General features: G+C 40.4%; 4 protein-coding genes across 6 annotated transcripts; 3 read left to right on the forward strand and 1 right to left on the reverse strand.

Annotated features, from left to right (window-relative positions):
• Positions 1 to 797: 797 nt before the first annotated feature.
• spata45 (spermatogenesis associated 45) lies at positions 798 to 2,382 on the forward strand. The gene is made up of 2 exons (XM_085132381.1): positions 798 to 1,038; positions 2,148 to 2,382. The coding sequence occupies exons 1-2, from the start codon at positions 798 to 800 to the stop codon at positions 2,165 to 2,167; spliced, it is 261 nt and encodes an 86-aa protein (XP_084988507.1). The 3' UTR covers positions 2,168 to 2,382.
• A 1,354-nt stretch (positions 2,383 to 3,736) lies between these two features.
• tatdn3 (TatD DNase domain containing 3) lies at positions 3,737 to 8,987 on the reverse strand. Of its 2 annotated transcripts, XM_085132374.1 has the most exons (10): positions 8,836 to 8,987; positions 8,656 to 8,688; positions 8,360 to 8,433; positions 7,841 to 7,925; positions 6,736 to 6,798; positions 4,801 to 4,910; positions 4,311 to 4,366; positions 4,130 to 4,242; positions 3,959 to 4,039; positions 3,737 to 3,871 (listed from the first exon to the last, which is right to left on the reverse strand). In XM_085132374.1, the coding sequence occupies exons 1-10, from the start codon at positions 8,890 to 8,892 to the stop codon at positions 3,737 to 3,739; spliced, it is 807 nt and encodes a 268-aa protein (XP_084988500.1). In that variant the 5' UTR covers positions 8,893 to 8,987. The 2 variants fall into 2 exon arrangements, with proteins under 2 accessions (XP_084988500.1, XP_084988501.1); XM_085132375.1 differs by lacking the exon at positions 3,737 to 3,871 and having other exon boundaries at positions 3,944 to 4,052.
• Positions 8,988 to 9,024: 37 nt separating this feature from the next.
• On the forward strand, positions 9,025 to 15,227 carry nsl1 (NSL1 component of MIS12 kinetochore complex). 2 transcript variants are annotated; one of them, XM_085132376.1, is made up of 6 exons: positions 9,025 to 9,274; positions 11,213 to 11,285; positions 11,390 to 11,523; positions 11,773 to 11,827; positions 14,061 to 14,128; positions 14,204 to 15,227. In XM_085132376.1, the coding sequence occupies exons 1-6, from the start codon at positions 9,083 to 9,085 to the stop codon at positions 14,459 to 14,461; spliced, it is 780 nt and encodes a 259-aa protein (XP_084988502.1). In that variant the 5' UTR covers positions 9,025 to 9,082; the 3' UTR covers positions 14,462 to 15,227. The 2 variants fall into 2 exon arrangements, with proteins under 2 accessions (XP_084988502.1, XP_084988503.1); XM_085132377.1 differs by having other exon boundaries at positions 9,028 to 9,274; positions 11,393 to 11,523; positions 14,204 to 15,221.
• Positions 15,228 to 15,825: 598 nt separating this feature from the next.
• Positions 15,826 to 17,645, forward strand: batf3 (basic leucine zipper transcription factor, ATF-like 3). The gene is made up of 4 exons (XM_085132380.1): positions 15,826 to 16,100; positions 16,429 to 16,533; positions 17,280 to 17,324; positions 17,502 to 17,645. The coding sequence occupies exons 1-4, from the start codon at positions 16,026 to 16,028 to the stop codon at positions 17,643 to 17,645; spliced, it is 369 nt and encodes a 122-aa protein (XP_084988506.1). The 5' UTR covers positions 15,826 to 16,025.
• Positions 17,646 to 19,978: the final 2,333 nt, after the last annotated feature.

Below are 19,978 nucleotides of genomic sequence, written 5' to 3' on the forward strand. Positions count from 1 at the left end.
TAGTCTGTAGCTACGCTGCCTGTTCCATATACTCAAAGTAGCCTGTCCATATGCTGAGCATTATCTGCTCTAATCCTAGTGTGACCCAGTGAGACTGGATGCCGCAGCAAGTCTGATCCTACAGGTGATTCACACCTACAGTAAAATCTACACGCATCTGATCTCTTTACTGGACTTTAAAATGCAAAGCAAGCAACATTTCACAGCCCTTTCTGTGTTTCTTTTCCAATGACAATGGCAGTGCAGTGTTGTTTGACTTCACTGAACAATGTGTAAATATTCAGCTTGCAATCATTTATAAATCTCCAGCTTCTAAATATCCCAATTATTATTATTAGGTCCTTTCTCAGTGGGCTCAATCAAACTTCTGTCCACTCCGGACGTCACAACTACGTTAATTATACACAGTGGTTGGTTTTATTTATTTTGTTTTTATGCAGCTGGCTTTACAGGTTCTGCAGACTGTAGAATACCTGAGGTTGAATCTCGTACAAGGCTTGTTTTCTCATATATCAGTGTTTTGTGAAAGCCTGACAACTAAAGAATAAAACAAAACCAAAGGAAACTAAGATCACACCTCGACTAAATTTGAAATTTAATATCTGATGTGGGATTCTTACTCCACATTCTAGTAATCTCGGGGCGAGGGATGTTCTACTTTTGCTCGCAGAGTGGCTCATCTCCCTTATCCGGTTTCTTGTTGCCCAGGTAACAAGTGTATTCTCACAGCTTACCTTTGGATAATTTATGAAAGGAAATCTAGTCCACATTAATACTTCCTACAAAGATAAAAAGTAATGTCCGGGTATGAGGATCGGGCTCTGCTGGAGCTGAATCAGAGCAGGGAGACGTGGTGTCAGGTGGAGATGAACCCCCGGCAGGGCTGGGAGAGATCACAGAGGAGACATTACCGGAGTCACTTGAAGAGCAGCTCGGTTCTCCTTACAGCTCTGACCGGCGGACCGCAGCGCAGAGAAGCCTGCACCCAGCGGCCTGCCCCCGTCAAGCTCCCGGAGAGAAGGCACTTCGAGGAGGGCTGTAAGAAGGCTTCTCTGAAGATTTTACAGAAATATTTCTGTAGATCTGATATGGATACGAGAAACTGTGTGTCTGTCCCAAATACTTTAAAGATATTAATATTTAATTAGGTAATTAAATTCTAAAAGGCTGAAAGATTCAATATTTTAAAACTACAGCAAACCTGTATCCACAGTTATTTAGTTTATCAAAGAATCCGACTTTCCAGTTATTCCAATTTCCCGTACTACATTATTAAGGATGAAATTTGTTTAGTACCTTCATTTGCTCCACAGTACAGAGAAACGAAATGTCAGTGATGAGAGATAGTTTGCACACATGCCATTACATTAGGACCCTACAGGTCACCTGTTTTATGACTGCTGTTGTCAAACATGTGGCCCACATGTTTTTGCTGACAGACCCAGCATCAGTAGGTCCTTTCCACCTCATTGGATGGTTTTGCAGAAAAGGAGAGCATGGCTGTTTAACGTGCTAAATCTGAGCCTCAAACCTGAATCATGGTCAGTTTCCCAGCCTTCTCATTAAAATACTTTACCCACAACGTGTCATACAACACCTTACTAATCCACTTACACCTAGGAGAGAAAGGCATCATCGTGGCTAACAGTAGATGGAAAGTAAAAAATGAGGCGTATTATTATTAGTTTGATGTTAAAAAATTGATGCAGTGGTCTTACCAGTCCAGTCTACTTAAGGTTAAATTGATGGTATGTAGCCCACAAAGTAAAATGAGTTTCACATCACTTACCCAGGCAATCATCTAATGCAAATTTACCACTTTTACTGTAATTAATCGGCTTAAAGTTTAAAATCTGTAGTGCACCACTTAATTTCTCCATGTCTTGATCAGGCTGACATAAACATATTTATCAAAAACACGAGGTGGAACTATGCTGTATCAATGATTTATGAAGGAAAACAAAACTGATGCTATTCTTCTTGCTTTTATTTAACTGAAATTCTACTTAAGTATTGTTTTGTTAATGTTCAATAGAACTTGTTTGAAAAACAAGTTTGAGAACAGCCGTATTATTTGATTTTCTATAAAGTGATCAAAAAGAAAATGAGCAGCTGTTGACTCCTGAGATCTGTCTCTTCTCTTCCAGATAAAACTCACCTGGTCTAGAGAGCTGCAGCCTTAGAAGATGACCTGAGCTCATACTGCAGATACACCAGGGACCCAGACGTGGGGCAACTTTCAATATTTTATTTTCATAACTAATATATGACGTGATACAAAACCCCAAATACGCTGGAGATCATGGCACATGAGGTCTTAAAACATTTGATTGTACTTGTTATTGACAGTACTGAAATTAAAAACTCAATTTTAAAAAATAATTTCCATGCATCACTTGCTTTGGTCAAGAAAGACACATCTCATTAATTATTAAAATTATCTGCAAGACTTTGCAGAAAGCTTCTAGCTTGTGTGAAACTTAAAAAAACCTCAAAAGTAAAGAAAAACCTTTCTGATATTCAAACGTTAGCAGTGTTCATCACGTGTTTAAGAAGGTTCACGTTGAGCCTTGCAGTGAAACACTGAGGGGCGGACAGTAGTAATAGGGCTGGGTATCGTCACTGATTTCTAGAATCGATTCGATTCCGATTCACAAGGTCCCGAATCGATTCGATCTACGATTCGATTCGAATCTGGGAAATTTTGCCTCAGACAGTCAGAAATATTATAATTCAGATCAGTACATTTACATATTTTTGTATCTATAAAAAGGAAGCTGACACAAGCAAGACTTTATCAAAGGTGTGAGCATCACAGCAGATGCCTTTGTGTCAAAGTAGCTGAAGATAAAACACAGAAAAACATGAAGGTGATTTTCCTGGCCTGGGATTTTATAAAAATATTCTGCAGTGCATCAAAAACGAAAGAAAACCATTAATCAACATACGAACATTACCTCTGAAGTTACAGAGGTTTTATTAGAGACACGGCTAAGCGTTTTGCATTTTGCATAATTCTAAAAAGTTTACATTTGTTCAGAAGCCTATTGAACAGCAGAAATTAGGTTTTCTTTTCGGAAGTAATTAAAAGGAAAAAAAAAAACAAACAGCGTCCGACAGCGCTGTAAACAACGGTAGACTTGTGCGTAACAAGCAAGTGAATAATGCAGAAAACAGATGGGAAACTGTTCTTGAAGTATACAGAGAGAGAGAGAGAGAGAGCTGTGCATGAAGTGTGGAAGCAAAACAGCAAAAGTCAGAGGGAATTCATGACGCTGTTTATGTGAAGCGTAGTTTGGATCTTCTTTTGCTGCTGGTTCAGTCAATATAGTTTGGAGAGAGATCAAACTAACAGCTTTAGAATCAGCGCAAAAAGGGCATAAACACAAAGCGCGGACCCGTCGAAACATCAGAATCAGCGAGCTGTCGGCTTTCAGCCCCGACCGTGTCCGTGCGGTCAGGTGAGAAAGGCGACATCTAACTGATCCATCGGCGGTCCGTGCTTTGTGTTTACGCCTTTGTGCAGAATACGTGTTCCTGCTCTCTTTACTCACTCTCTCTTTACTGTTTTAGCTGTTTGGTGGTTCTTGAAATTTTGTGAGGTTTAACCTGAGATTCTGGCATTTTGGGCAAAATAAATTTATATAAAAAAATTGATTCACCCCTAAGTAGTAAAGGGAGTTATGTTTTCCATGACGTCACACACTTGGATTTCAAAATCACGCTCATGTCACTGTCAGCGTGTTTTAGCTTTGGGGAAGAGTCTGTATGCATTGTGTGCGGTGACCAGCCGAACACTTTCTGTTGGGAGACCTTTGACATCGGCGATGTAGCGACATGGCAGGATGATGTTAGCGGGCTCATTCCTCACCTGGCAGACAAAAGACAGATTAAACATGTCTGCACTTGTGGCGCTGTGTCTCAATATGATGATGATTTTAAAGCCTTTAAAACTTACATGCTGGTGAAGCCCCAGGGCAGGAGAGTCGGTCTCAAGACAAATGTGCTCCAATGGGATCTGCTTGATTAACTTGTCTCTCTGTTTGGCGGTACTAAAACTGTTTATTCAGGTGACTCAGCAAAAAATGTTAAAAAATGTTTTTCCACAGGACGACATTTTTCATCTCACCTGTTTGCTTCTGCAGACAGCGGGGGGGAAAGAGAAGAGGTAGCCCGCCTTCACACCTTCCAGAGCGACCGATGGCTTCCCCGCAAAGTTATGAAGCAGAGCTCGGCTGATGCCTGACAGAAAAACAGAACATGAGATAACGTTCAGATGTCTGCACGGTTCGCTGGAATCTAACACTCACCTTGTTCCTTCATGGTCTCAATCGTGACCCTAGCAGCTGATCTGGAGTGGATGTTCCTGAACAGAAATTCACAATCAACACGTTACACAGACTTCTATGTGGATTAAAAACCTTCACTTAGCGACTTGCGCATGCTCGGCAGACTGACTGTTTGATTATTTCTGGGAAACACAGGCTTGGGGTAAAAAGCTCAATGTGAGCTTCATATTTTTATTCTTGGACTCTGCATGATTTGTTCATTCATGTTTACACTGAGTCTTGATGCACTGGGACTTCTTTCAGCTAAATATAAGGTCTTGTTTGGTCCTAAAATGTGTTAAATGAAATCCGTCATTTAAAAGTTCAAACACTTTAAAAGTTCAAGCCTTAAAACAATGAAACAATTGAATTCAACACAGTGGAGTAGCCGTATAAACCCTGTGTTATATTTGTGAAAAGGGAAAGAACTTGAACTTGAACTCTAACAATAGCTATTTTAATTAGTCCTCACACAGGTAAGTCCAGCTCCTTGGCGATGCTGAGCTGTTTGATGAAGACGGTCACTTGGTCATCTCTGTCCAGCTGAGTCGGGGCGCACCAGGGAGTGAAGTCTAAACCAATCTGAAAAATTAAAAGAAGGCTGTTATGGCCCTAGCAGGGCCTCCCGTGAAATTGAGCTTGTGTGGGTGTGTCCTGCTCTCTCCTACCTTAGGTGCCACCCTTTTTGCACAGCTGACTCTAATCAGCAATTAGGGCTAGAGACAGGTGAGGTCTAGTGCCAAAGAGCCTTGTTGTGTTTTGTAGGTAGCCTGCTCTGGAGAGGAGTGTGTTTTGATGACTAACCCTTTTTTGACTTACTTTTCAGTTTATTGACCAACTACTGGGTTTTGTTGTTTTCCTTCTTTAAAATGTGATAGGGCTTGTCCATCTCTTTTAGTTGAATTACTAATAAAAACATTAATAAAACCCTTTAATTTAACCATTTTGCCTCCCACGTCTCCTTTAGATATTTCCCTCATCCCCTGGACCCTTTAAGAGTACGTAAAAGTTTGGGGCTCATCCGGGATTTGAAAGCAGGACCTCACACACCCCAAGCCCAAATCGTAAAAAACAAATAAATTTGTTTTTAATCAGTCATCCCATCCCAGACTACTATTAATGTAGGAAAAGTTTTAGAAGACCAGAATCACTTTCATTTCTGTTTCACTATGATCGTTCCAAATTTTAAGTCGTTTTTCTAACAAATTTAATCAGAATTTCATCTCCTGAAAAGGTACACTCAGACTAGCATCTTAATGCTCACCATTAACATGACATAAACATTTAAAGCACTGATCTACAAGTTCAGTATTCAAAGGATTTATGCATGCTACGGTAGAAACTAAACCTTGGTCTCAGGTTCGCTCTTTAAACTCTCAACTTTGATCTATGTCAGTGAATCGTTTATAAGTTTCATAAGAGAAGAAACATAAGAAATTTCTATAAGAAACAGAAATGAGGCACACCAAATGCTACATTGGATGCATTTGTGTGAGCCACCTTAAAAACCGACACCTGCTCTGGTGCATGAGCCTCTAGCAAGGAAGAGGTTTAAGTCGCCATCTCTCAAGTGAGTCAGTTCTCACAGAGCTTATGTCCAAATGAAGTCGAGTCAAAGTGGTTTTGATTGCTCAACCTAAAACCACAAAGTACCCTCAACCTCTCAAGCAGCCGCAGATTAAAGAAAAACTGCCAGAACAGATATGAGGGAAAAGGTTACAGATTCAAACTGTAGCTGAACTAAAATGTGCTCAGTGAAGCAAAGGATGGAGCTCTATGTCTCCAACCTAATCCAACAGCTGGAAACAGCAGTAGGAGAGTGTTGATTTAGCCCTGTGACACCTGAAATGTGCTGAAAAAACACACACATTCCTCATTGAGACCATGCAGAAATTCCTTGCACCATCAGCGCCTGCTGGAGAGCAGTTAGTGTGTGTGACTGTCTGTGAGCCTGAGAAATACTGACCGTGTGCATTAACCTTTTCTTACAAGCGAGATTAGCAGGTAAATCGGGGCTTTTAACAAGTTTAATCTGCTTTGCTTCAAGACTGGTTACGTTAACAATGTAAAGATTTTTTTAACATGGGGAAGACACAGTGTGTGTTAATGTGTGTGTTTGTAACAGTTGAATCCATGACCACCCTTAAGCCTTCAGAAGCTGATAGAACTTAAATTATCTATGAAGACTTCCAGTCATGGAATTATTTATTATATAAAACTTTGGTTAAACTTTTTCCTACTGAGCTACATTTCACGGAGTCTGAGATGCAGCACACTTCTTAGTCAATTTAAAAAGACGTTTACTTAACTTAAACATATAAACATGTTTTATTAAATCCGCAGTAAAATTAAAAATACTTTAATAAAAGAGATTATTATAAGGTTCAGTTAGAGGTTAAAAGTCTACCTCTCCAACAGCGACCAGGCGTTCTTTGTGGTTATAGAAGTGTTGAAGGGCGACGTCCAGATCCTGTGGAACATATTTCTTTATTAAAGGAGAGGCTTAAAAAAAACATTAAAAAAATATTTTTCTGGGTATTCAGCAAACACTGATCTACTGGAAATTTCCCACACCATCTTCAGGGTTTACAGAGAATAGTCTGAAAAGGAGAAAACAACCAGTGTGCAGCAGTTCTGTGAGTTTAAATGTGAAGTTAATGACAGTGATCAAAGAAGAATGGTCAGACTGCTGCAACAGTAACTGAAACAACCACTTGTTATAGCTGAAGTGTGCAGAAGAAGCAGAAGAGCATCTCTGAGCACACAGACACGCACTCACAGATACTTGAAGCAAATGCGTAGCAGAAGACCACAATAGTGGTCTGATTACATCATTTCCTTAGGGATTAATAAGCATTCTGTTTCTGATGGGCTGCCACTCCCGTCAGCTAAGAAATGAAAACTGACGCTAAAATTAAACAACAATAAATTTGAAAAACAGAAAGCCAGAATTTGGTATAAACAACATGAAATGGATCCTGCCTTGTATCAACTGTTCAAGTCTGCGGTGGTGTAATGGTTTGACACTTTGCACCACCTTAGAACAGATTGAACATCCTTTAAACATCACAGCCTTTCTGATTACTGTTGCTGACCATTTCCATCCCTTTATGACCACAGTGTGCCTGTCTATTGATGGTTGCTTCAAGCTGGTTGGTACATCTTTGTCAAACTAATTTCTTGAACATGTATGCAAATGTCCTCCACAGTCACCCGATCTCAATCCAACAAAGCACTTTAGGGTGTGGTGCGGTGGAACAGGAGATTCATATCATGGATCTGCAGCCAACACTGTACTGAATGGGTGATGCTATCATGGACCAAAATCTCTGAGGAATACTTCAAGCACCTGGTTGAATTGCTGCCATGAAGAATTAAAGCAGATTTCTACCGTAGTAAGCAAACTACATGAATCACTGGATACAGTCTGGATACAGATTTCCTTCCCATTTTTTCATGATTATTTAAGTAAAATATTTAAAAGACAGATGCGCTACACATTGGTTCACTACCTGAGGTTTCACGCTGCGCTGCTGAGGGCCCTCGGCAGCCTGCAGCGGATGGATGCCAAAACACGGAGCCACGAGATCTGGATAGCTGTGAGAAAGAAATTCAACATAACATCAAAGATAATAAATGCAATGCTTTCCAGCTGTGAACAGCTGTGCAGAACAGTATATACACATTTGTTTTCTTTACACTCTGCATGACTGACTTTAGAGGAAAAAGTAACACAAAGTCTGTTCTTACTGTGAGCGCACCTCAGTGTGTCTGTGTACTTTTACTATACAAATATTAGTCCAGAAAACCTAACCTTTAGTTGCACCACAGTTCCTGGATAGTTGTATTTATTTCATCAGCAAATAACTGAAAGTTTGTCTCTTTTTCTCCTGTCTTTGTTCAGCTTAATGAATCTTTTAGGCTTTATGCTGTTGATGTCGTTTTTCTTCAATTTGGTGTCCTCTCAATAAAAAGCAAGCAGCATAATATATGTTTGTGAGACAGACAATGTGCTTTGCAGACGTGCAGACCTTTCCTGCAGCTGGAGAACTCGGGCAAACTCTCCGACTTCTTCTGTAACTGCAACCAGAGTCTTCACACCAGCCTACACATAGACACACATAACTGCATGCTTACTATTTTAAATATTAAATTAAACTGCACTTATTGTACTTGTGTGAACCAAGATGAAACATACAACTACATGTTTTCCTCATCTGTAGTTTCAGGCTGTATTTCCAAATGGCTCTGAAAATATCTACAGCTTTCAAATGGCCAAGATCTGTAAGGCATATGTGAAGGTATAAAAGGAATTCATTATGCTTACCTCTCTCGTCCTCAGGATCACATCCTCGAAATCCTAAAAGTAAAAGAAAGGCTATATTTGAGTAGTATATATAAAGCTAGGAGCTGTAATCAGACTGTAAATAAAAAGAGTAAGTAATGCTCTAAATTTCCTGCAGTTCATGAAGAGGTGACGGATAATTTCCAACACGTGACAATTTACCTCTTCAAACTCATGAGCCGAGATATGACAGTGACAATCAACGAAGCCATTCTCCATTTAAAATCAACAAATAAAATCTAAGAGACCAAATAAATTCTCTGCGTTAGTAGCATAGCTAACAACCATCCCGGAACACTCCTCCAGAAATAAACGTTGTTCCTTCACGGTCATCTATAGTAGTGGGACCGGTTCGTTTCTGTTCAGTTCCGGGTTGCGTTAAAAAAATATAAACAAGTTGGCGGTAAAGATGGAGGCCGTAGAGAGTGAAATCTTACCAAGTGAGGAAACAAATCCAGAGTACAGGGTCCAGGTAACCTCGAAGAAAGTAGTAAGTGAGCAGGTGAACAAATACAAAGAACTTTTAAAGACGGCTCTGGACGGGCAGCCGGAGGACTTTCCGGAGGAGACGAAGCGAGTTTTACTGCAGGAGCTGCTGGCAGTGAGTCCGAGTCCTTTCTCACATTTTGGGATTGACTGTAACTGAACATGATGTGAGCAATGCTAAACTGTAGAGGCCAGGCCGCTGATAGTTGTTTTAATGAAGGCGTATTTGTATTTATAAAATCTTTGCATATATACTTTACAGCTTGATATTAATAAGCCACATCTGTTAAGCTCACCAGTAATAGTTATGAGGTCAGGCATTAGTGTCTGTGGGCTGGGATGTTAGCAGACCACACTGAGAGTAGGTGGAAGAGAGGAGATGGAGGTATGCTCTAGAAAGTCAGTTGAAGCAAGACGGGATAGATATGTGTGGATGAGAGGAAGGCAGGTGTAGCAGCGAAGATGCAAGGAGCGGATGTAGCGAAGGTAGAGGAGCCTAAATACCTGGGGTCACCTTCCAAAGAAATGGACAGTGCACAAGAGAAGTGGAAAAAGATGGTAGTTGAACGTGATGAGACAAAATTAGAAATAAGTACATCAGAAGGACAGCTCAGGTTGAGCATTTTGAGACAAAGTTGGAAAGGTGAGGTACAGATGGTGTGGAAAAGTGCAGAGGAGGGATAATGGCTCTGCTGGACAATGGATGTTGAAGATGGAGTTGAAGAGAAGATGAGGATGCCTGGGTTAGGATGAGATGGAGACAGATGACCCCAGTTTTTGATCTAGTTATTTTTACAAATCCTTTATGCATCTATGATTACAGACCGTCTGTGCCAAAAAGAGACAACAGACAGACAGCTGAAAAAATGCCACTATAGTGATTTTTTTTTTTTTTTTAATTACGTAGAGGAAATCTGATATGGTGACAGTACTAAATTTCACTTAGGGGTGGTCTAAATGCTCTAGGATGGAAATAATTAAACGGAGAGTGTGTAAATACTGTGTGTTTGTTTGTTTTGTGTTTTAAGTTGTGCTGACTGCTGTGTGGATACTTGCGTTATAAACTTACAATCTACAGATATTGCCGGCTGTCAGTCTTCTAACAAATGATTTTATTGTAACCGACGCAGCGTTTGAAGTTTATGTTGTGACTCGTGTCAGTTTTTTCACTGACTAAATCCTCAAAGACAGGCATGACTGTTTTAGAGTCTTTTTATCACACTATTATTGCTTAATATAAAACCATATTTTAAGTACACAGTAAGTGCATCTCACGTATTTCCAGCTGCGTGCTTCATACTGAATCATCGTCACGCTGCAGTAGAAGAAACCAAATGTTTTCATGGAAATTTGGGGAAAACAGTGTTTCAGTTGTGCAGATTATTTGTAGCCCACTTTAAGCTTCATGTGAACTAAGTACAGAAACAACTGTGATCAACGTTTGACCTTTGCACGGAGGACTGTACAGTGTTCATATAATAACAGCAACAGAGTTTCCTGAAAATGATCCTGGTAGTCTTCTTTGGGACTAGATTAATCAGGACAGTCCTGCAAAATAAAGTGTAATATTTCTGTGAAGGTTCTCAGTTATCCAGGTCATCGTAGTCAAAGGAGCTTGCAAAGAAAAGCGTCTTCGCTTTTCTTTTCGCATGATAAGGTGGGGCCAGGTTTCACAATGAACTCACCCGAAACTCTGATTGGGACCCACACCCAGTTTCACATCTTGGCTCAGGCGATTAGAGGATCATCAGGGGGTCCTTTTGTCCCTCTGTGGGGGGAAACTCCCACTAGGTTTATATCTGGGACTCTCCACCATTTGACCTTAGAACTGAAGAAGCTTCTCGGATGAGAGGTGAAACGTCTTCAAGTAACTTAAAGAAGTCCAGACGCTTTTCTTTGCAAGCTCCTTTGACAAAGTGTAATATGGCTTCCTGTGTTGACCAAAATGGAAACGTTATCAAATCGATCTGATCCTGCTGCAGTTGAACAGCTGACATCATATTTTAATGTGTGTTGCCACTGATTGTGTGTTTGTTTATTTGAAACTGTGCAGAATTTTGAGGCTGCTGTTCAGGCTAACGTGTTGGTGAATGGACGGCCATGGGAGGAGGCGCCCGATGATGAAGGTGATCCTTCGCCCTTTTCATACTCTTGTTTCAATTATTATATTTTAAGGAAAGCTTTATTTAGTCAACTATGCTGTCTGTTTCTCTACCACCAACACCCTCAGCAGAGGATGAAGCTGTAGATCTGGAAAGCCTCCTGGACGATACTATTGTTGAGACCACAAGAAGGCGCCGTACATTCCCCAAAAAGATCCTTCCTCATGTGGTGCATGCCCTCAAGGCTGAACGGAAAATCATGGTGGGGCTTTTTTTCTCCTTGTTTATTTTTTTGATTTACCAGCTCTGATTATTGTGCATTACTCTCAATTTGAGTTTTTTGTATAAAAATAAACAAATATATTGAATAACCAAAGTGCAAAAGTGCCAAGTGTTTTTCAAAGCAAAGAGTATTTTCTATCTTTGAGAAAATGTTTATTGCTAATTATAGATTTCACAGAATCTTTCATGAACAGATATTTAAAAGAAACAAATGCGTTTCATGTTTCAGGGGCTGTATGAGCAGGCCATCAAACCTCAAGAGGTGGTCAAAGATCCTGATCAAGGTAGTAGCCTCTGATCATTTCTATAGACACACACATATTTTTTATTTTAGCTTCTTCCCCAAACACCAAATCTTTACAGGTATACCAGTGAGTGTTCACCTGCAGCTGACTGGAAATGCTGAGCACCAGCTACAGAGTGCTGTACTGCTGGCTCAGGACAGTGTTACTGTCTTACTTTGGAGAGTAAATTTAGACATCTTATGGTTACGTGTAGAGTCAAAAAGAAAAACACATAAAGCGCCCTTTGTTCAGTGAGGGGGTGTTTGCTATTTTAAAGTGCATTTAGGAAGAACTGGTTCTTTTTAAAGGCAGACATGAAAGTTTCAGCATCACTGAAGTGAAATACCTAAACGCATCAGTACTTCTTGTTCACCGTTTTTAGTAGAACGAAGCAAAGGCTGTGAATAAAAACATATCGGCAGGTTGTAAATGACTCATGAAGCGATAACAATAGTTTTACTGTAGTATCGCAGGTCACACAGTCATTCATACAGTTGCCATGAAAAATGTTTATATATATATATATATATATATATATATATATATTTTAAACTTAAGGAGTAATTTGCACAGATGTTGGTGAGCAGAGCATTACTACTTTACACTGTACATTACTGCATTACTTTCATAAGCGTGTTACTGAAGAGCAGTGAGTAGGACCCAATGAAATGCTGGCAGTTTGCCACTTTAAATGGTAAATGCACAGAATTTTCTGCCTTATTTTGCCACTCAAAATGCTTTATCACTCATACATATATACAGCATTATGGCTCGTCTAGGCGCGGCCAGACCACAACATAAAGGGTGATCCATCCCCGTCCAACCCCAAGCAGCACTTCACACAATTAATACTTTGTGACAGTGATTTATTTACAATGAGTGAATTTAAACAAAGGAAGGGAGCGAATTATAACTTCAGGGTGAACCCAAGGCCAAAACAACAAACAAAAGGTAGCCTATCTCAGGAGTAAATACAACTTACCAGTCAAAAGAACTAAACCAAACGACAATTACTTTCCTCCCTACCTAACAAAAACAGGAGAAAACTAATCAAACAAAAAGGCGGTCCACCCCTACATGCTCCTACATTAAACCAACATAGTGAAACACACGGTCTGCCGGTTGGGTTGGGCCGAGGATGAATCACCTGGCAGTCCCTGGTGGTGTCTTCTTATACGCTGCCTCCCGGTCGTTAGCCAATCGGTACAATCCATCCACCCTGGATACACCAATCATGGAGGAGCACCTGCACACTCAAATTTACATATTATAATTACGACAACAGTCGTAACAACAGTATCACTCATTTACACACTTTCACTTTTTCCTACGTGTTAGTGCATTTTATCATTCTGTGAAACATCAGGACCAACTTGAGATTCAGTATATTTCCCATTGATTCATGGAGATGAAGACTGGAGCCTTCCAATTAGTACATGACCTGCTCTACTTCTTGAGCCACAGCCACCGAATCAATCGCTTTAAAATAAATTTGAATCAACATTAGCTTGAAAACGATGAATGACGCTTGAAGAGAGCAAATTCTAGCATGGCCTCCTGAACAGTCGTAAAAAAGACAGTGCAGTTCTTTATCACAGCAGAATATACAAAAACTCAACATATCAAGCAGACATGTTTATGTGGTGTATAAATAGATTAGTTCTTCCACCAGTTTACTTTTAATCATTAGTTATTATTCATCAATGGCTGCCTTCCACAGTGTGTCCTGTCGTCTTACCTTCACCCCCAACCGGTCGCAGCAGATGGCCACCTCTCCCTGAGCCTCGTTTTGCTGGCAGTTTCTTCCTGTTAAAAGAGAGTTTTTCCTTCCCACTGTCACTAAGTGCTTACTTGTAGGTGGTTGTTTGATTGTTGGGTTTTCTCTGTATTATTGTAGGGTCTTTATCTCAAGGTAACTGTTGTTTCGATCTAGTCGTATATAAATAAAACCGAAGTAATATTTGTCCAAATATAGTCACTGTTTCCTTACATATTTTATACCAGACAGTATTCCCTTCTGCACATGCCTAGAGTAAGTTGAGTTTCAGTATTTCCAATGATTCTGTGACTATTTTGTGATATTCTTTGTGTTAAATCAGTGTGGACAGTTCTTTTTATTTTGCAGCAAATCTCCACAATGCCTAAGCAGACAGACAAGACTAACTGTAGACACAGTTGACACCGATGTGCAGTTTACCCTCGATAACAGTGCCGTTCTTGTGTGTTTTACCAGAGAACATCATGAATGATTTGACAGCAGCCGCTCCTGGTGTGGTAAAGCAGGCCATCCAGGTCATAAAGGTAACACACTGAAAGCTCTTAGCAAGTTGTCCTTCATGTATGGAGTCATTACTGACACATTTTATTTTTCTACAGTCAATCAACACTCTGCAAACACAAGTTGAAGGCCTATGCGAAATCCTCAAAATGAAACCCAGCCAAGCCTCTCTGGAGATACACAGAGAAGTGTTTGGTTTTAATGACCAATCAGAGGCTCCCTTTCCTCCTGCGAAAACAGCCATGGGAAACAAGCAACCAATAAAGAGAGCTGTAGAGGAAGCAGCAGCCGCAGAGGGCTATGTGCCCCAAGCCAAGAAACCAGAGTGCTGCGTGGGAGAGGACAAGCTTGAGTGACACTTCAAGAAACATTAAACCAGTGTGAAATTCCCAAACACTGCAGTTCCTCTAATGGCCACTTGGCTGATCCCAAGAGCCAGCACATCCATAGACTCCCACATTAAAATGTCTAACTTTACAGTGGAAATAAATGTGCTTTACAAGCTGCTACAAAAATGTTTTGCTCTCTGTAACCTGCTCCACCCTCTTTAACAATTGTACAAGGTTTAGCTTTAGTATGATCTGGTCTGTGTCTGTATGCAGCTTGCCGTCCAGACTTAGCCAAAAACTTTTCACTGCTCTCTCTGTGAGCACTTCACCAGCACTGCGGTGGCCAAAATAGCAACACTGGGGCCTTAAAATATACCAGATTGTGTCAAAGTGGATACATCCCTTTTTAATATCCAGTCTGTGGCTGAAATTAATAAGTGTAAACATGATCACTCTTTTCCATGAAGCCAAACAGAAGTTTCAGTTCCATGTGTGGGATGCTGTTTGGCAAGTCAAAAGCACAAAAGCACAAATAAAAATACCCCAAACTGGCTGATTTGTTTGTCCACTTGCAAGGACTAAAGTAGCATCAGAGGTTTAATCTTGTGGAGTTATGTGCAGCATGTTTTTGCATATTATCTCAGCTTGATCAGCATCAGATTTGTTCATTTGTTAGTCTAACTAAATTGATGATTTTTGTAAAGGGAAAACTGTAATTAGTGTTGAATCAAATGAAATCATTTATGTCATTTCTGTTATCTTGTGCATAATGTATATAATACAATACCAGGGGCTTTGCTTGTACTTGTACTTGTAACCTTCTTTCTCATATTGGTCACTTTGTGGTCACTTTAATCCACTTTAAAGAGATTCATAAACCTTAAATTTATGGTTAAAACTCCGTAAAAGCTGTCGGTTTAGTTAAATATATTGTTATGTCACAACTCTTTAAATCCCTTTTCTATTTTTCAAAACTTTAACTGAGAGAAACTGTATTTTTGGGAAACTATGTTAAGTAGTGGATTTATAGTTGTCATCTGCAGAATATGGGAATGATCTGTGCGCACAGTAAAAACAGAAACTTTAAAACATGTTTATGAATGGAAGAAGTGTGTATTTTAATGCAAAAGATTTCATTCTGTAAATCTAACCAAATAGTTTTGGTGCATAAATCTAATGTGTGAGTGTAAACAGTAGCTGAAGCTGAACCCTAACCTCCAGGGTGAAAGTCCCGCGTCTCACCAGGTTGTTGTTTTTTAATAGAATCTGCTTCGTCTGTTGATTATCTCAGTTGGCTGTCTGGTAGTCCTGAAGACAGACTTCTTCCATATGCTAAATACAGGTTAACCATGCCCCCCCCCCCCCCCCCCCCCCCCCCAAGTCACGTGACTTACATTAACTGTCCTCGCCACTTCTTTAAAAAAGGCAGCGAAATTGAAAAGTAAGCTGAAGTGAAACTCGAGCTAGTTTTCTACCCGGTGTGTTTGAACTTGACTGGACTCAGTGCCCAGCACACACACACACCTATCAGTCTCCTGACAGAACCAGTGTTTGTCGTCTTTCCTTTTAGGTTTTTATTTTAAAGCCTGTGATGTCAGTCTCTGGTTTTTCATGCCAGTCTCAACAGAATAACATCAGCACCAACCAGCTCTGTGAAGGATGGGAGGTAAGAAAGATCACGTCATCGTGTTTTTTCTTAACACGTGTACATTTAGGTTTGTTTTTTTACTGTTTACCTTCCTATTAATCCACGGGGGGGTCAGGGGTCAAGATGTTTTAAAACATCATCTTGTGTATATAGGCTGATATCGCTATGGTCACCCTCAGTGCTTCACATGGAGGTTGTGTGAGAAATAGGCAGATATGTGATGTAACGCTGCCAGTGTCCTCACATGAATCTGCACAAACAAACTCTGGTTAAGCAGTAAAAAACGAGGCGTAAAATATCACAATTGTAGAATGCGTCAACGGATTATAGTGTTTGTTTGTGTCAGTGTTCGGAGGATGAGGGGCGGAGGATGAAGAGGAGAGAGAAGAACAGAGTTGCAGCTCAGAAGAGCCGCAAAAGACAAACTCAGAGAGCCGACCTGCTGCACGAGGTGGGTGAACGTATTTCTGCTGATCAGATTCTGACATATGCATTAAGTTGGTGTGTCAAACATATGGCACTTGGGCCCGAAGTGGCCCAAGTGCCACTCCAGCTGTAATTTGATTTACAGCTGGAGTGTTTCTGGCTGGCTGTTTTGTTTCTCAAACTGTTTTGTTTTTTACTGCAGTTCAGATCAAATTGGGCTGTATGTGGCTGACAAACTAGAATGAGTATTTTGACAGGTCCTTTCTTGCTTGTTTTAAAGCAAACTGTCGGTCAAAGAGCAACTAGCATTTACATGTGGACCACCAGGATAAAAATATGAAGTGAAATGGACTTAATTAATATTACTTTCATAGCTTTAAAAAAACAAAACAAGTTTATTATTAATAAAAGAAATGTGATGTGTGGCTCCTGACTGTTTGTTGGCTTGTGAAATAGGGCAAGGAGAGTGCTCTCTGATTTCTCTGTCTCCATATTATCAAATCCAGAGATGACTGAGTGCTTACAAGCTGGGACTGCATCAATAAAAATCCCATTGTGCATTTACGCAATGAATGTGTAGCAGCCACATTTATGTGTCTATGCAAAAATCACATTTCCAAAATTACAATCCCAAATAAAATACCCCAAAGATGAAATGTTCAGTCTAGCTTTTGTTTTCAAATAAATATTATTATTTTTATTCATATGAAAGCTTTTATTTTTTTAATGTAACATGTATTTCCCACATTGTTTCCCCCTCTTCACCTCCAGGCCTGTGAGCTGCTAGAGCAGAGGAACAGGAAGTTGAGGAGAGAGGTAAACACACTGCTAATTCTGTCTCTGTTCATCTTTTACAGACAATTTTATTTTTATATAAACAGCAGCAAGTCCTGTTTGTATGAAATGCATAAAACACAGCAGAAATGAAAGCAAATAGTTCTGGTGTACCTCCATTGCTTTTACACAGCAGTAACAGAGTGAATTCATCTCCAGGTGGATTCTCTGTCAGAGGAGCAGCACCTGCTGACCGAAACTCTTAGAGCCCACGAGCCCTTCTGTCCCATCATGCACTGCTCCTTTGCCTCCTCCACCTCTTCCACCCTGCAGCCCGAGAACATGGCAGCCCGTTCTGTTTGAGGCAGGGAACAAAGTTTCTGAAGACGAGTTAAACTTCTGAATGTATCTGAGAGTTGGTGTCTCTGTAATGTTGCAGTGAACCTGTAGAGAGCGCTGTTCACCACGCTTACACACAGTGACGATGCAACAGGTTTGAGCTGCTGCTGATCTGAAATCCAGGTGAAGAGCGTCCTCTGGTGGTGCTGTTATAGAGCTAATCATGTTACTGAGAGCAGACCTGAGCTGCAGCAAATACGAAGCTATCAGTCGAAAAGCAACGTCAGTGTAATATTGTTATCTTTGTTGTGATCAGAATAAAATACTGACTCATTCATATGTGGACATATGTTTAACAAAAAAGATCTGGTTATACATTTTCACTGTTCCTAAATGATGAAAAATGGGCCATTACTATTATCTCCTTCTTCTCATAGAAGCTAGTCTGAAGCCTTTGCTCATAAAACAACATTAGTTTAATCAGCTTTAATCAGGGATAGGGATTGAAAGAAGTTACACATTAAGTAGCCACTTTATTAGGTACACCTCACTAGTACAAGGCTGGACCGTATTTTAACCCACAGAGCTGCTATAATTCTTCATAGCGTAGCGTAGCTTCAGCGAGGTGCTGGAAAGTTGATGTGACCTCACACAGGTCCTGCACATCCGTGATGAGAATCTCTTGTTTCATGACATTCTAAAGATGCTCTATTGGATTGACATCTGGTGACTGTGGACGTCATCCATGTATAGCGAACTCCCTGTCATGTTTTAGAAACCCGGTGGAGATCATTTGAGTTTTGTGACAGGGTGTGTTATCTTGCTAGATTGTGACACACCCCACTCATCAATAATCACTGCTCAGGCTGTTTAAACATTGCTCATTTGGTACTAAGGGGCCCAAAGTGTGCTATGGAAATATCTCCAACACCAGCAGCAGCCTGAACTGCTGTTACAACGCTAGATGGATCCATACTTTATGTTGTTTTCACCAAACACTGATTCTACAATACCATACCAGCCCAGTGAGCCAGTGTGAACGGTAGCCTCAGTTTCCTGTTCTTAGCTGACAGGAGTGGTAGCTGGTGTGGCCTTCTGCTGCTGGAGCACATTTGCTTCAAGATTGGACCTGTTGTGCATTCAGATATTGCCTTCTTTGGTTGTAATGAGTAATTATTTGAGTTCCTGTTTCTTTCCTGTCTGCTCAAAGCAGTCTGCCATTCCCCTAAGACCTCTGACATCAACAAGGCATTTTTTGCCCAGAGGACTGCATATTTTCCTCTTGTTCAGACCATCCTCTGTGAACCTTAGAAATGGCCTTAGAAAAATCCCAGCAGATCAGCAGTTTCTGTAATGTCCAGACCAGCCTATCTGGCACTAACAACCACACTGAGTGTAATGTCGTGTAAATCAGATTTCTTTCCTCCTCCAATGCTTGGCTTGAACTTCAGCAGGTTTTTCTGACTGTGTCTACATGGTGTGGCAATACAGTTTCCTAAAGCACAAGACATATTAAAAAAAAAAACCCTTACTAACCCGTTTATTAACTTTAATTCAGAGACAGACAGTTTCTGTGAGAATGCTTCTTCCAGTAGCTGTTTCACTCTGCCAGTGATAAAAAAAAAGAAAGTCAAATCTTAAAACCTAATTTTCTGATAATCCCTAAAGAAGCTGACACTGAAGCAAAATGTTCCTTTAGCATCATTTTGTGCTGCTATATGCTAATACGCCATGAGCCTGGTTGAACGAAAAGCACAGCAATGCACTTTATTTTGCACTTAAGAGACACATGAAATGTTACCACGTCAAGTACTAAACCCACAGACCGCACTTTGAATCAAAGCTTTGTTTTCTAATGCACGGTGGCGCAGTGGTTAGCACACTGTCTCCCCACAACATAAAGGTCCTGGTTTTAAATCTCCTGGTCACATGGGGCCTTTCTGTGTGGAGTTTCCATGTTCTTCCCATGCTTGCCTCGGATTCCTCCCAAAGTCCCACAGTGACACCACACCAAACAACCAGAACATTAAAACTGCTCACCGTGAATTGTGTGTGTTTGTGTGGGTCAAAATCACAAAAGGTCAAGCTCACCAGACCTGCATGATGTATGAAAACTGCAAAATCTCTCAATTGTGTCACGGGCTAATTGCGAAACTAATGCTCACCATCATCAGTTTAAGTAACAGAAACGTCTTTGAGGACATCACATCATTTTACTAGAAGTCTTCAGGTCATTTTGAGCATATGAATAGAAATCTATAAGTTGGTAAATGCTACCAGTTCTCCATTTTGACCGCAACTGCATCAGAGTTTAAGATAGCACAGTACAGAGCCCACTTCAGTTTTCCTTCCTCCTT

The sequence above is a fragment of the Neolamprologus multifasciatus genome, chromosome 15, assembly GCF_963576455.1.
Source record: "Neolamprologus multifasciatus chromosome 15, fNeoMul1.2, whole genome shotgun sequence".
NCBI classification, from domain to species: Eukaryota; Metazoa; Chordata; class Actinopteri; order Cichliformes; family Cichlidae; genus Neolamprologus; species Neolamprologus multifasciatus.

Excerpts from the sequence above, each read along its gene's own strand:
- spata45 (XM_085132381.1), top strand. The coding sequence starts at position 798 with ATGTCCGGGTATGAGGATCGGGCTCTGCTGGAGCTGAATCAGAGCAGG. Across the intron at positions 1,039-2,147 it reads AAGGCACTTCGAGGAGGGCT|ATAAAACTCACCTGGTCTAG; the intron begins GTAAGAAGGCTT and ends CTTCTCTTCCAG.
- tatdn3 (XM_085132374.1), bottom strand. The coding sequence starts at position 8,892 with ATGGAGAATGGCTTCGTTGATTGTCACTGTCATATCTCGGCTCATGAG. Across the intron at positions 7,926-8,359 it reads GTTCTCCAGCTGCAGGAAAG|CTATCCAGATCTCGTGGCTC; the intron begins GTCTGCACGTCT and ends TCTTTCTCACAG. Across the intron at positions 4,243-4,310 it reads TGAGACCATGAAGGAACAAG|GCATCAGCCGAGCTCTGCTT; the intron begins GTGAGTGTTAGA and ends TTTTTCTGTCAG.
- nsl1 (XM_085132376.1), top strand. The coding sequence starts at position 9,083 with ATGGAGGCCGTAGAGAGTGAAATCTTACCAAGTGAGGAAACAAATCCA. Across the intron at positions 9,275-11,212 it reads TACTGCAGGAGCTGCTGGCA|AATTTTGAGGCTGCTGTTCA; the intron begins GTGAGTCCGAGT and ends GAAACTGTGCAG. Across the intron at positions 11,286-11,389 it reads GGAGGCGCCCGATGATGAAG|CAGAGGATGAAGCTGTAGAT; the intron begins GTGATCCTTCGC and ends CAACACCCTCAG.
- batf3 (XM_085132380.1), top strand. The coding sequence starts at position 16,026 with ATGTCAGTCTCTGGTTTTTCATGCCAGTCTCAACAGAATAACATCAGC. Across the intron at positions 16,534-17,279 it reads GAGCCGACCTGCTGCACGAG|GCCTGTGAGCTGCTAGAGCA; the intron begins GTGGGTGAACGT and ends CTTCACCTCCAG. Across the intron at positions 17,325-17,501 it reads ACAGGAAGTTGAGGAGAGAG|GTGGATTCTCTGTCAGAGGA; the intron begins GTAAACACACTG and ends ATTCATCTCCAG.